A 16,049-nucleotide genomic window follows, 5' to 3' on the forward strand; every position below is an offset into this window, starting at 1 on the left:
ATTTTACAAATTAAAACCATTGAAACCCGAGTATGGGTGGTTTTAGTAGTTTTCTTTCATGGGTATGAAAGCAAACTAATCAAGTACAGAAATCAAAGCTACCCAACCAAAATTTAGTACAACAACTGAAACAGTATATATACAAGATTCCATGTGTGTTTTTGTTTAAGATGATTTCTGTACAACTTTAACCAACTAAGAGCCACTGTTTTTTTCCAAATGGTGATTCTTTAACAATTATACCTCCAGAATTGTTTAGTCCTCATGCTGTTCACAGACCCTTCCAATTACTAGCTGCAAAATGGCTTATTTTACTAAACCGAGAAATTAAAAACTGCAACAAACAACACTTCAACTGCAATTATAATCTGTATCTCTGTACCTAGCAAGTGGGGTGTATTAATTTTCTTCAAAACCTGAGAAGAGTTTCAGATGCCTGGTTAGCCTAACTATTTTTATAAGATTGTATGATAATAATGATATTGCCTATGCCACCTGAAAGACCATATTTTATGAGTGACATTTTTTTACAAGGATTGTCAATTTATCTTTTAGTGCCTATTTACATTTTTAATTGTAAGGTTTTAATTTTAGTTGCTTTTGCTAATCAATTTGATCAATAAGCAAGCAAGTCATAGTTTACTACTGTGAAAAGATGCTAAAGGTTACAACTACAAGTTCCCTCAAACAGACACACAGCTGAGAGACAAATTACTAAACTCGTGTTTCTCATCCAGTGAGGTTTTTCTGGGGTCGTGTGTGTATATGGCCTCAACAATGGCACCCACCAATAACATTATCAAAACACATGTACATACTACTTCAACACCTAAAAAAGTCAAAATGACAACCTTGGGTATTCCATAAGTTTCCATTGCCCATTGTGCCCCACCCTTAGGTCATGCACTATTATGGGGCTCTGTTTCAAATCGGAAACAGTATGAGAAATGACTAGTATTGAGCAATAATGTAACAAATGATAAAAAAGTCCTCATATCATTGCAAGCCGTATTAAATAATTTTCGCTAGAACACAAAATACTCGACTAAAACACAAAATAATTTGCTGAAACTAAACAAACAACAGTACGACAAGACACCTACGCCCCCAGGGCAAACAGCGGAAAAAAGGCTCCAGCAAGGTGTGAAATTTCACCTTTCTACCTGTACTAGAACTGGAGATATGCGATGTTTTGTGTGTTTGCTGGAGCCTTTTTTCCGCTGTTTGCCCTGGGGGCGTAGGTCGACAAGACGAACTTGCATGTTGCCGCCAAACATTTTGCGCCAAATTTTATGATTTCTATGACAGTTTTTTATTTGGTTGTTGTTTGGCAAACTACAAATTCAAAGCTAACACAGTTGTTTTCTTGTTTAAAGTTAAGAACTCAACAACAAAAAAGTATATGTTTTATTTACAGAATGCATCATCGTTTGTCGCAAACACTAAAAAATGTTGATCAGGTAAATCTAAAATCAGCGGCGAGAAAATGTCACGTAACACAAATTTGATTAGGTAAAGTTTAAAGTAACACAATCGTCCAAATCACAGTGTACAAGTCAAACGATTGGCAAAGAAGACACACACAAATTTGTTCACAAACTTACATTGATTTCTTGACTTTAGAAAGCATATGTTTAGTGCAAAACACAGAACACCAAACCGCAGAAGAATCATTGGTGGCAATAAAAATGATACATGCATTGTGCCCACCAAAATTAACAGCTTTTTGATTTACAAATGTGCAATCTTCAAGACGTTAAAACAGTATGTTGGGATCAGATACTTTCGCCACATCCAAGGTCCGCCCCACTTTCAGTGGTCAGATTGGTGCTTGCAGACGTTACAGGGGTCACGGCCGGTTGACCTTCGTTCTGGCGCATCTTTCGGGCATGCTCAATAAGGGAAAGGCACACAAATGCCCAATTGTACAGCTGCTGGGCAGGGCGTGAGCCATGTTTGGCAACCGCTCCGTGAGCGATTCCCTATGGAAAATATGCATATATAACCCATGGCAAGCGTATAGATTTTCGCCCACATTGGGAAAGTTATCAACATGAATTAAAACGTTACAAGAAAAAAATAAGTCATTGACAAGAAAACACATAGACATACGAGAGTGACCGCATTTCAAGTTAGTTTATTTGGACCATACAGGCTATTAAACCAACCTTTAGGAGCGCTCCAACATTTTGCACAATGGCTTCAGTGTTTTCCTCACCATCGCCGTTTTCTTTATCCGAAGTAGGATCGTAAGTGACTATTTGCTGCCTCAAGCGGGCAGTCAACATCTGCATCATAAACAAAAAAACTTTAACAAGACTGCGCACACAAATCAAATAGTAAGTTTTTCATGTCTAGGAACAAGTGCTGAGAAGATTTGTAGCTTAACAAATACAAAACTTTGGCACTTAAAGTAAACCTGTTTGCATTTGACCCAGTCTTCAAATTCAGCGTGCATCTCTCGATCGTGGTGAAAGAGGTGGAGTACAGCTTTCAGAATATTGTGGATCATCACAGGAGGAACCTAAACAATCGCTAAGTTGCTGGAGCGACTGGGCAGAAATGAAATAAAAAGTACCTGGTAGTTTTTGAGTTCGGCAAAAAGACTGTTGTCCAATTTACTGACGTTTTCACGCAGGTCTGTAAGCATGAGACGATCAAACATAATGTCTACTCTTGTCTCATCTGAAGCTCTCTCTTCCGCCTCTGTTACATAAAATTAAAATACTACTTATTAAACATAGTAATATAAATTAACGCTACTATAAAGATGTACTAATACGAGATTTATTTCCTGTTTAGGACTGATGATGACAAACTTTTGGACTAAATCGATATCCCCAGTGGTTTGCAATAAGAATTACACAATACCGATTTGAAGTAATGTTAACGCTGCTAAAGTTCTAATTGACTCAGAATCTTATATTTCAAGTGCATATTTGTTCGAGAATAAACCAGTTTGTTTCATATAGACCAGGGGTGTCCAACTCGATTACACCGCCGTGCCAATTTTTGTTTTAAAATATACTCGCGTGCCAACGTTTGGTACTTTTTCCAAACCATGTCTAAAACGTCTTAACGGTACGGGCTCAATCCGATTATTTGGCGAATATGTAGAACCATATTAAATGGTTAGAAAAAAAAACATGTCGTCAAGTGCGAGTAAACTTGTTTATGATACTCCAGAAACCTTTTATTCTGTTTATGCGACACAAGATACGAATAGTTTGCAGGGACACTGCCGTAGAGTACTTTGTGTAACGTCGAAATCGCATCTTTGTTCAAGTTACGTCGGTTTTAAAACGTATTTCCAACTAACCACAAATGCGTTTGTAGTCACGTAATTAATTGGACTGACATCGATTGAAACGCAACAATTACAATTGTTTCGAAATAAACGGGCATTTTATTGCAACATATAAGCATGGCACGTACACTCACGTTTTAATATTGAAACGTGAATTGCTTTTAAAAATGCAATTTAATCAGTGGGTTGTATAACTTTACTAATGATCATCTTTACCAAAGTTAGACGAAAGGCCAAGAGGAATCAATTGAAGCAAAATTTAATTGCGTAACAAATCCTAATGTTTACCATATGAATGTGCAAAAGCTCGCGTGCCATTTTCAAATGCTCTGCGTGCCACTTTTGGCACGCGTGCCACGTGTTGGACACCCCTGATATAGACGTAACAAAATTTTTAGATCGAATATCTTGAGGCTAAAAATGTTTTAAAAAAATTGTTTCTGATCAGACTAGGAAAGCGCTCACTCCTATTTTCGCCTAACAATGCGGCTAGAATCACTTATAAAGGTTACTAGTAAGTTTATTGTTTACTCAATATAATCGTGTTTGCCACACAACAAAGTAAAGTCATATTCGTCAATCATATTTGGCCCAGCATTGATTAAAGTTCCACTACCCTGGACCAAGCACTAATCAATTAACAAAAATATCATTAATTATTTTTTTACTGTTTTAAAACATGTAGAAGTACGGTATAGCTGACACTGACCTAAAACAACAGTTTTCTCTCCACCAGTAGATTCCTTCATCACTTCACGGTTAGCTGCCTGAAGCAGTTTCAGCATTCTCTGGACTTCCCTGTACTCGTGGCTAGGCAAGTTGCGAAGCACTCCGATACTGATGTCGATAACGCACTAAACAAACGAAACCAGATTTATTATTTGACTACAATCGAATTCGCAATACTAAGTGGAAATATTCTGGTAGCAATGACAATATATAATCGACCTGTTATATTAGACCAGGTGTCGGCAACCCCTGCCACGCGTGCCAAGGTTGGCACGCGAGGTGTTTTTTCATGGCACGCCAACCGATTTGCGTGTTTATATTAAAGTAACAATTTAACCTGTTAAACTGCTTGTTTTCCGTTTTTATCGTGCCATTGTCTTAAAATTCAACCTCGCATGTACAAAACGCTCTGCTTTCTCTTTATTATTGATATCTGCTGGCACGAACCACTATTATTTGGAAAAACGTTGGCACGCGAGGTCATTAACACATGGAAATAACAAGTAAATTGGCACGCGTCGCCTTAAAGGTTGCCGACCCCTGTATTAGACTATTGAACTTAACAGAAAACATTGCATTTCGTTTGTTTTTCTTTTACCGCATAAACTACGCATGAAAAGTAGGGTGAGTTTATATAAGTTTTAAGATTTTAGGAGACATTGGTTGTTACAGTTTAAGATGTATTGACATGACAAAAACTTAACAAACACTTTAAAAATCTATATTCAGGTTAAACCCACCTGGCATCTTCCGCTGTCGTCTCTTAACGGATAAGCGGTGTGTCTTTCTCCGTATGCGTCGGCCGAAGTCGTTTCCGAATTATCCACGCATTTAAAGAGATAGTCACGGAATAAATTGTCCTTTCTGTACAAACGAGTCGGTCTGGCATGTGCTGTTGTAACACCTATTACACAATAAAAACATCGTTCAAGTTTTCAATATTTTTAAATGTTTTAGACATAAGTTTATGACCTGGGTTATGGGAAAGCAGCAAAACGATCGCTTTCAATTTAAACGACATAATACATAAAAGAGTCAGTTTTGAGGGACAAGGCAAAGGTTTCAAACATACAGTAAACAAAAGTTATGACTTTGATGTAGAATAAATAGACACGTCAACTTCAAAAGCATTATTGGAACGGACCTTTATTGTTATCCGCCGTCATCATTTTCCGAAGCACGTGGTTAGCTTGACCTTTGGGGTCGGGTTCAACAAAGTAAATGACGATGGTCCGGACCTTGGGCGCGCGACTGTGAACCCACGACATCGCGGCGTCGATGATGCGCAGTAGCTTTCTGCGCAGGTCAACGTGATGAAACGCCCAGGAGAAAGTTTTGGCCACACCCTGTTTGTAAAAAAATACACATTTTAAGGATCAAAGACAGTGATTCTCAAACGCGCATGCGGCTTCCAACTACTTATTTTGCACCAGACACCAGACCTCAGAAAACCACCAAAGATTGCTATTTTAGCTTTCAAGGAAATCTTTTGTGATTTTCTGAGGTCTCGTTTTTTTACGGCTCCTTCCACACTTAAAAAACTACCATTTGGTCCCGACAATAAAAAAGTTTGAGAACCACTGATCAAAGACAAAAACCTGCAGACAGTACACACGTATCGACCCATACGGTCTAATCCAGCGGTTCTCGACCAGTGGGCCATGGTGGGCCATGGAAACATTTTGAGGTGGGCCACAGACCAATTAGAAAAAAAGCTTTTTTTAAGAATTTTTGGAGATAAATTTTTAAGCTTTCATCTGTGTCACTACACTCAATTTTAGAAGAATAATGGCTCGAGAAGGAATGTAAATTTATTTGAATTAATCTATTTACGGTATAAAGTTACTTTGGGTTTCTGCAACACTTTTTGTTTATGATGTAATAAACTATTTTGTGATTTCAATAAAGCCAGATAATAGCAGCATACCCACTGTCCAATTTATCGGTCATAACTGAAGGTTGCTTGATTAAAAGAAGGGAAAGTGCTGTTTTTTTTTTGTTTTTTTTGCATTAAGTGATTTTGAACTTCTGCAGGTGTGTTATGTTCAACAGCAAGTTTCCCACTAATGCATGGTTGAATAAATAATCTGTTTAAAGTATGTTCTGCAGTTGTTGTTGTTTTTTTGTTCCGAACCAATTTTATAGTTTTCTTTTTCTTTCATAAAATTTTACTGGACCACAGAATTTTGATGCAACGAAAATGGGCCACGAAAGAAAAAAGGTTAAGAACCACTGGTCTAATCAGTGCAGCTGGTGACAATTAAGGCACTTGCCGTATGAGCTAATGGGGCCACCTTACGGCACTCCAGTTCGTTAAAGGTAACAGGTTGAATTCGTTCAATACTTTTAAATACAAGATAAAATAAATTGCTAAAAACAAATTTTACACTTGAAATTTATTTACGTAGTCACCATGATGTAAAACATTATGTATAAACAAACGTTAAGTTGGATACAAATAAATGCAAAACTTCCAACCTGGTAAAAGCTGGTTTCGTGGGATGCGAAAATACTTCGATCTGCACCCGGGGCATTATCAATGTTGTCGATCCCTATTAATCCGTAAGTCCTCCTCTTCACATCACGTAAAGGCACAAGGACAAGCGATCCTTCCCTTTCTCCCTCCTGCCGATCTGTGTTCCAGAAGTAAATTCGACCGTGGCTCTGTACACGCGGGACGTGCACCATCTTTCCCCGGCGAACGGCGTAAAAACTAAAAAAGTGATCATTTAAAGTACAGCATAGTCTTGGTTTTATTTTTGGTTCACTAGTCATTTGTGACCCTAAGTAAAACACAAACGTGCACACAACACAAAAAATACCACTATTGGCATTATTACCTTAACTAATAAGTTAGATAGCGTCAAAAAAGTATACAAGATATTGTGTAATGAGTGAGTGATGCAGTGGTTTAGTTCGGCATTTTTTATTATTCATTTTTTTGGCAGTTTGACATTTTTATAATGGTAGAAATTTCTTTTTATCTGAAAATAAAGCACTAATGAAGTGGATAACTGTACGTCAACCATTACGTGGAAAAAAGATTCATTTTTTTTCAGGACATTCACAGATTAAACACATTTAAAGTAGGTACCTTATTCCTCTCATGTCTTCGTAAAACGCCTTCCCCAGCATATATGGAGCATTGTCGGGAGTGGTGGCCACGTAACGAAGTAACACTCCACCACGATGAGGGTAAAGTGTATTGTGTTCAAGCAAGGCGATGTATGAACTCACTTTCTTCTGGTTCCCGTGTGCGTCCGCGTCCTGACAAATATTAGCTGTGCAGTATAAAAGATTCCAAATCGGCCGAATCAAATACAAAGTTTAAACTTCACTGCAATGTACATTTGGCAAACCGGTCCATATCCTGTATGTCGGTTTTTCATATCGGGTTCGTTTTAGTGTAATACAGTTTTGAATCAGGCCTGACTTTGCAACATTTGTGCGGCAACTTGTTTTGATAAAAAGGGGATGCTGGCATAGTTTTTGGCTTGTACTTTTTATTTTGGGTCACAATGTCAGGCCCGTTTACAACTCTGCTTGCTTACAGCTCAAATGAAGAGTAGAAGAAACATTACAACTTCCTGCAGTTTCTAACTCGAATGTAGAATGGACTTCAAACGAAATAAACCTGTTCTGATATTTAATCTGTTTAACACACAAGCTAGCTCGTTTTGATTCCATGTACCAAGACGCGTTTTCTTAGTAAACCGTGTGAGCCGTGTAGTGAAAGTGCTTTAAGCATGCAAAGTCAGATCAATTATGAAACGACGAACGCAGTGGATATGCAAATAGCATAGTGATAATTAGGAATGATGTTCTCTACCTTGAATAGAGTTTGGAACACAGCCCTGTACACCGACTCCATTGATGCACCTCCTGTTTCAGCAGAAGCTTGGATCTGAGCCAACCACTTTCGTCGAGCTTCGCCTCTTACTCGTTCAGCGTAAGTTCGCTCCACTGTGCTTGTCAGGTACTCAATGACGCCATCAAAAACCTGTCATCGACGGGTGTATGTCAGTACGTCATTTTAAAAACTACAGATGTGTAGGCTACACATTTAAGGTAAAAAGGCTCCGACTATCCGTTAATTTAAATTTCCTTTTCTTTTAGTTATTCGTTATCAGGTTTCAATCAGTGCGCAGTAAACCTCGGTTTATCCGGACCCGTTGGGACCAACATTTTGTCCGGATAAGGCGAAGATCCGGATTACCTGATGTCGATTAGTTAAACCATATACCACATCACAAATCATTTGTACCTCAAGTTTTGTCTGAATTAGGCGACGATCTGGATTAACCGAATCCGGTTTAACCGAGTTTTACAGTACTACAGAATGAAAAAATCAGTATTTTTTTACATTTTTCATTTATTTCCAATACCTCTTCTCCCCCGGCCATTTCTGCGCACACAGTGTTGATGTAGACGTGAAATTCGTTTTTGTTAAGACGGCGTCTGTCGTGATAGGGCGAGTTTTTTCGAATTTGACGAACCGCTTGCCGACCCCGCTTAAGTGCTGCCGATTCCATACCACCCTTGTACCTTAAAACGCGAAAAAAAATAAACTCTATCACATTAAAAAAATGATACTTCAAACCTTTGACATTGAAGTCGATCATAAATTAGGGGTTGGGACCATCGCCTTATTCGCACAACATCCAATACATTTAGGGTGTTGAAGGGTTTATGTGACTAATATCGAATAAGTGTTATCCAAAACAGTACATTACATAGTTATTAAGATATATTGAACTAGCAATAATCATACAAGCTAAGCGTCAAATTAAAATACGATCAACAAAATGGTAAAATTGTATCATTAGGTATTACTTGGAAAGGACGTCCTCTACTTCTTCGTGGTCCAAATTTCCTTGTCCATCGTTATCCCAAATGTTAAACAGACGATCTACCATCTGTCTGTGTTTGGCAGACAACGCTTCCTTGCGGGCCTGTCGCACAAAAAGTACTGACATTGAAATATTTCAGCGGTAATTTGAAAAAGATTAGATGAAATTGACATCTTCACATATAATATAGCATACATTCATATTGGGAGCAGCCCTGAAGAGTTTATGCAGACCAGCGATCACAGCATACACATCTATAAATCATAGTATACCAGGCCTATTAAGGATGTTGTAACGAATCAAGCCTGTCTCTAGTGGGTTCGAATCCCACCGCAGACTAGATTTTTCTTGCCTGTGCCTTGCCATATGGGAATGCTTGGGAGACTTGATTCGGTACGACGCCTTTAATGTCCAGCATATGTTAGATTGCTAAAGTTTTAAAATGTTGTTCATAAACCAGTGTAGTGTTCAAAAAGTTACCCGTGCAAGCCGTAACATCTTTTCCTCTTCTGTCTCGACATATCCACCGTGAATAAAATTCACAAGTTGTTCAACAGTTATGTGGTTGGTGTCGTCAGTGACAAAGTTCTCGAGGAGGGAAACAAACCGACCCTGGCTCAATTGGCTTTCATCAAAAACGCTCGTCATCCTGCATATGGCATGAAAAAAAAACGTTTCACTAAATAAATAATAATTTTGGTTTACGATAGGATATGGGGTTATGAGATAAAAGTAAATAGTTGGTATGAAGAACTTCGTCCGATTCTCACTCGGTAGCACTTTTAAAAGTTTACTGTTTGTGACGTTGAGCAGATTTTACATACCTTACAAGCTTATATCAACTACAATATTTTTAAACTAAGCTAATCTTTTTGACAGAAAACGAGACCCATACAAATTATGGCTACTTAACTGACCTAGACTGGCTTCTTGATGAGTAGTGAGAAAAGAATTCCGCTGACGGTCGCTCAGGAAGAATCAGGGGCTCAGCAGCAAACGTTACGCTCATTCGACTTGCACTGGCCGGTCGCGTTTTCACATCAACCGGTTGTGGAAAATATACATCATCACCTGAACCAAATTGTCTGTTACTCACTAAAATTTGGTTTCAAGATTTTCATTATCAATATGAAGGGACGTCGATGTCGTTTATTTTACAATTAAAATCTGCTAAAGAAGCAATAATTGTCAAACAAAATGGACACCTACAAAACCATAGATGCAGTTGGCATACGTTGCTTGGTTCAGAGTAAACATAAAATCCCCTACAGATAAGACCAATGGTCTGAAAGAAACACTACAACACACTGAAAGGCAACAACTCAATTTGAACAGATTACAGAACGGTTCATTTTTAAACTGTTGCGCAATATTTTTGCTAAATACATCCGTACCAGTGCCTTTTCCTTCTACCAAAGTTTTGCAACGAAAAGCAATTTTGAAAGTTTCATACGATTTCATAAACGCATTTGAACTTACGCATTTCTTCCGCTGTGTGTTGGATCAGAATGGTTTCGGATTCCACGTCTAACAACGTCGTAGCAACCGTTTCCGTATCCTCGGCCTTTTCCCTGTATAAGTCACAACAAACGTGAGAAAACGCTGCACCAACGCCGATCAATGTAGCCTCATTTTTTAGATTTACCTTTCGGAAATTTCATTCTGGACTTTCTCCGTAGACTTTTCTCCCGCCTCATCTTCTGTATCTGTTACTTCCACGTCACTAGCGTCTTTGTCCGTGGTTCGCTTTCGCACGGTGCTAAACGATGTCGTCTTTCGCCCAGGTGGTTGGGGAATTTCCTTTTAATAGAAAGGAATCATAGTGACTTGTTCTTTTTCGAACGTCCGGGCGTTTTATAAACATTGAAGACAAAATAACTATTTCGAAGACGCCATGAAATACAGTGTGATTTTTGAACCAGCCTAGTCAACGCATATGATGCACATTAGAGTGGAGAAAGTCCAATCAGTTACAATCATTAACTCAATTCAGCTGTGTAAACCCATGCACAACTTTGTGATTGCCAAAATCTGTAAGGAATAAGAGAACACTTTCCGTAGATTAGGGTTCATTTACCTCCTTTTTTCGAAACCTAACATGAATAATTTATGACATTCGTATTTATCTAACATGTTTTCTACTTGACTGACAAGCTCGAAAAAAGCATCCACTATTATTATCATACAAACCTTGGAAAACTGTACACTGACTGGACCCACGTCCATACTTTCATCTGTGCTTGGTGCAGGCGTAACTAGAGTTGCAGCGAGTTTGTTTGTGCTTGACAAAAACTTATTTATATCACCTGCAGCTGAAAAAGAAACAATGTTTAAAAACTTACACGCAAACGAATCGTTTTTGACACATTGACAGTCTTTTTACCTTCAGCATCATCTCCAACTTTCTTACGTGTTTCTTCTTGTTCTGCTTCTTCTTGTGCAACTTCAATTGGCTTTTGTTCATTATCAAGGTCTTCTTGTTGTGTTGGTGGTTCCTCATCAGTTTTATCCCGTGCTGTTTCCTCCTTGACTTCATCTTCCTCCTTAGACTCACCTACAGTATCCTCAACTTTAACTTCCACTGCTGGTGTCACTTCGTCAGTGACATCTGTTTTTTCTGGTTCATTGACTTCAGCAACATCTTTATCCACAGTTTCAGCAGCTGATTCCTGATCTGGTGTCTTCACAGGCTCTTCACTTGGTTTTTCGTCTACATCTCCAGAGGCAGCTACCTGATCCTGTTGTTCAGCATTGTCTGTCGGTTTTTCAGGTGTCACAGGATTGGAAGGCTTATCTTCTCCTGCAGCTGATGATACTTTGTTGGAAACATTATCTTCTTCATCTTTTTGTTCTACAAAGCACAGCATCAAGTTGTAATTGGCAAACACAATGCATACAAATTTACTCTGAAACTGTCATGAAAGTGGCCTACTATTAAGTAGACGATTTGGGTAACATTGTCAAATAGTACAAACAGAGTCAGATAGTCAAGTTCATACAAAAAAAGGAAAATTTTTGCCGCTATGGATTGATACAACAAGTAAGTTGGTAATAATAAACAAATGCTGCTTGCCTGGTTTTAATTCTGGCATCAATTGTTCAGCATCATTTTCAATTTTATCAACTTCTCCATCTGCAGCCTTTTCATCCGTGCCTGTTTCAGTGACTTCTTCCGGTTTAATTTCTACACCTTCCGTTGGTGGAGATTTTTCTGACGTATCTTGTATGACTGTCTCCTTGGGTTTTGGTTCTTCATGCGAAGGTCCTGATTCAGTGGCTTCTGTAGAGAAAAGCAGCATGAAGATATGCTGAACTATATGCACTGATATATAAGCTGTTGCTGCCAGGCATAATATCAACTTTATACAACTCTCTGGCAATTGTATTTTTGCACCGACGTTTCGATATCCAATCCAGGTCGCCTTTAATAGAGTAAATAACACTGAATGCACAGAGAACAGTGCATGATAAGCAAATTAAATATAATGGTTAGAACAATAACTCTGCAGCAATAAATCAATTATGTCCAATTAGTGTTTAACTTAACTGATGTTTATCAGTTTTTATCATAATAAACAACAAGTCTAAAAAAACATTGCTGTAAATGTTTTTTTAATTACAATGTGCCAGTTTAAAAAACAGGAATTAATATTTAAAGACATACCTTGGGTTCCAGCCAAACTAGACATAGGCACTGAAGCCCACTCAGATGAACCAATCTCCTCGGTGGACACATTTACTGTCTCATCCCCACTTCCATCCTCATCTTCAGAATCGGGATACAAGTCGTCAAGTTCCTCCAGCTCAATCACTGGCCCTAAACATGAATCATCATCATTAAATAACCTAAAACCAGTTTATTGCAATACCAAACACAACTGTCCCGACATAGAAAATAAACTGCTGTCGCAGTTCAACATAATCCAAAACCCAATGCATAAAATCCTGGGCCACAGAATCAACCCATACACAATATTTGTACAGAATATACATTTCACCAAAAGTTGTTGGCATCTTTAGATGCATACCGGTTTGATTCTGTTTGACCTATGGTTTATACACTGGGTTTTGGATTATCTCACCATAGAAACTAAACATAATAAAACTTTATCTATTATAAGAAGAGGCCAGTTACCCACTGTTTATGCACATGTATGTAAGACAAATAAATTCTGTTACATGTGCCCTTGAAATACCCACATTTTCTAGGGTTGTGTAGACATTGCTTAGGGTCATCCTCAAGTTTGTCATAGAATTTTTCAAGCAAGTGAAGCATCCTGTGGCGATCAATGAATCCACTTTGTTCAGAATCCAGACTTTCAAAAAGCTACAACACATAAACATGTTTTCATGATTGATTTTTAAAGTTGTCCATTTTAAATATGGACATACCTTAACAAACATTTCCTTCCAAACTTCATGTTCGAAGGTTTTTCTGAAGGCCACTGCACACTGATCAAGATGCCTTAGTAATTGTTTGAAGTCTGGCATAGGCATTTGACACACATATTCTTCAATATACTACGAGCAACAAATAAATAATAGTTATAGTTTTGAACCTAATTGTTAACTTAATAATTTGTCTTCAGAATGTTGCTGGAAATTTTGCCTCTTACTCACTAAAACATATTCATCAACATTCAGAGCTTTTCCTGTTTCATCAGTTGCTTCTAGTTCCTTGCTATAGTGTGCAACTAAAAATGAAAATATATACATATCATAAAAGTGTTAAATGTTGTGTCAAATGTCTTTCAGGTGTTAGTTACTTTTTTCATCATCAGTAGCCAAATGAGAGGAGATTTCCAAATAGGAATACAAGGCATTTTGTATGAGCTGTAGCTGAAGCCTTCCTTCAGGCCCAAGTAGCCATTGTGTGAATTGTATCTGTGAAAGGTGATTTTTATTAACAGACCCTTTGTAAAACTTGTTAGTCAAAATGTTTGTTTTTTAAAAGTAATATGTTTAATTAAACTTTTGGTTTAAGCAAAGGCATTATGTTTTATATTTTGCATCATAACAAAACCCACCCTCAACAAGCGAGCTCTTTCTTGAACCTCCATCACTCTCTGTTCCTCTGACTCTTCCATTAAAATCCGTTTCTTTCGTGCCTGACTTTTTAATCTTAACAACCTGTTCAAAGGATTTTTTTTAATGTTGTAATTTTTCCTAGGTCTTCAGCTTTAGCAATTTGACATATTTTACAAACATGACTTGTGTTAATAACAAATCAAAAAACAGGAAAAGCATTGACATATATTGTCATAATATCCAAATACAGCACTAGCTATATGACCAATGATAAAACTACCTACTAAAACTTAGATATATTTTTAAATCACATTTACTTGTTTGCTTCTAGTTGGTAAACATCTCGCTTTAAGTCTTCAGCAACTTTTTTTAATCCACGGACATATGGTGATGACTCATGTAGTTGGCAGTAGCGAGGATTATTTCTCATTAAGTATTGTGCCAACAAGTTTAAGGGATTAAATCGACTTCTTGTGAAATCAGGATCTTCGTCATTTTCAATCAACCCTCTTTTCTCAGCTTCCAAAAGTAGCTTTAAACATGAAACAAAATTGTGATAGAATTTTGTTGTCTTTTTTGTGCTGTGAAGTTCATAATCTACCTTTTCCATTCCCAGCACCAATGTTGGCAGAAGTTTTTCAATTAAATACACCCGTAGTTCTGAGCTTACAGCATTGTCATTGAACCAATCTCTGGCAAGCAAATCTAAAGGTAGCTACAAGAAAACGATGTTAGCAACAAAAAATGAGGAAATGCAGCACAGCTTACAGTTCTCTCCAATTTAAGTGCTGAAGCTTTTTCATCTTGCATCCGCTGCTTTTTCTGTTTTTGAAGCACAAGCAGTTTTTCTTCCAACTCTTTTCTTCTAGCCTGGAGCCATTCTTGACTTAAGAGCAGACCTTCTGCATGAGGTTTATTTTCAGCAGAACTTACAGTCATGGAAGCAGGAATGACTTCCGACGGTGCTTCAGCAAGTTTTGGAGTTTGTGATTTCTGAAACAGACACGAGTATTGAGTAATAAACCTAATCAAAAAAGAACGCCAACAAAAAACATATTATAAACATATTTTTTGCAGTAATTTAATCAATTTTATCTGTCATCATTAGTGCAAGGTAGAATTAAAACTTCCATTTGATGTTGTTTTACCATTTTAGTATATTTTGTTTCACTCAAAGTATATATAAAACACAAGTAGTCCATCGCATTGTTACGCGATAGAGCCTCATGGGCGCCAATTTGTGTCCAAATGAATACAGCAGGTATAGGGTAAAGCACATACTTGTCTGATTTTTAAACACTGGTGAGCTTTAACACGAAATTGATAGCCAAAATCGATAAAAACTTTTGGGTTCTAACATTTAAGAGTGATAATGCACGCTGAATGCATTTTAAGTTTACAAGAAAAATAAGTTGCAAAATTTACATGAAAGAAAGCAATTTAGCTTTTAATATTACGGTGAAATGTTAGAACCCAAAATTTTCATTCAATTTGGCGAATTAAATTCACGTTTTAGCTCTTCAGTTTGTAAATATCAGAGAATTTATGTGTTATTTTTCTCTACCCAGTATCATTTTGGACACAAAATGGCTCCATAGGCTTTATTGCATAACAATAGGTTGGACAACTTGTGCTTTATAGAGACTTTGGTTTCACTTGGTAAACGAACATATTACAACACAATTACAATAAAGCAATCAGAGCATAAACATTAACCTGAATTAAACCAATTTTTATTTGTTTCTCACGCTCACTTGAGATAGAGGAGAATGAGAATATTCTTCATGTTTAGCGCTCTGAATGTTTGTGCCTGTTGTTGCAGAGCTAAACGTTACAATGCTTTCAGTAAAAGAACTTCTTTCATCCATTAAGTATTGACCATATTGTTCCTCAACATTGCTCATGTTGTAACTGTCTCCTTCAACAGTATGTTCCACAGAGGACTCATCTGTGTAGATGCTGCCATGTGCACTGCCCGAACTGATAGTATTTCTGCCTAAAACTGGTGTTGCCATATTCACAACGGTGCAAAATTTAAGTTTCTTAGCTGAGTAACTTTTACTCACACTACATCTAAAGAAGTCCAAATTGCACTGTTTTTGTTACCTAGAAGTTTCTTTAGAAAGCAATAAGAA

At 37.5% G+C, this 16,049-nt stretch overlaps 1 protein-coding gene and 1 long non-coding RNA gene across 2 annotated transcripts; one reads left to right on the forward strand and one right to left on the reverse strand.

The window, feature by feature from the left end:
- Positions 1–1,394: 1,394 nt before the first annotated feature.
- On the reverse strand, positions 1,395–16,048 carry LOC145239375 (EF-hand calcium-binding domain-containing protein 5-like). Its single transcript, XM_080102685.1, has 29 exons — positions 15,669–16,048; positions 14,683–14,907; positions 14,516–14,629; positions 14,232–14,446; positions 13,914–14,016; positions 13,653–13,770; positions 13,507–13,580; positions 13,279–13,407; positions 13,087–13,213; positions 12,551–12,703; positions 11,960–12,166; positions 11,270–11,737; positions 11,077–11,198; positions 10,532–10,686; positions 10,366–10,457; positions 9,804–9,957; positions 9,367–9,535; positions 8,870–8,988; positions 8,422–8,581; positions 7,866–8,036; positions 7,131–7,303; positions 6,515–6,749; positions 5,181–5,382; positions 4,777–4,940; positions 4,017–4,161; positions 2,579–2,706; positions 2,420–2,524; positions 2,169–2,288; positions 1,395–1,982 (listed from the first exon to the last, which is right to left on the reverse strand). Exons 1-29 carry the CDS (start codon positions 15,927–15,929, stop codon positions 1,776–1,778), a joined length of 4,815 nt encoding a protein of 1,604 aa, XP_079958811.1. The 5' UTR covers positions 15,930–16,048; the 3' UTR covers positions 1,395–1,775.
- LOC145239391 (uncharacterized) lies at positions 2,518–4,381 on the forward strand. Its single transcript, XR_013862297.1, has 2 exons — positions 2,518–2,574; positions 2,803–4,381. It is a non-coding gene; the product is annotated as an uncharacterized LOC145239391 (long non-coding RNA).
- Position 16,049: the final 1 nt, after the last annotated feature.

This window comes from Phallusia mammillata, chromosome 7 (assembly GCF_965637545.1).
Source record: "Phallusia mammillata chromosome 7, kaPhaMamm4.hap1.1, whole genome shotgun sequence".
Classification (NCBI taxonomy): domain Eukaryota; kingdom Metazoa; phylum Chordata; class Ascidiacea; order Phlebobranchia; family Ascidiidae; genus Phallusia; species Phallusia mammillata.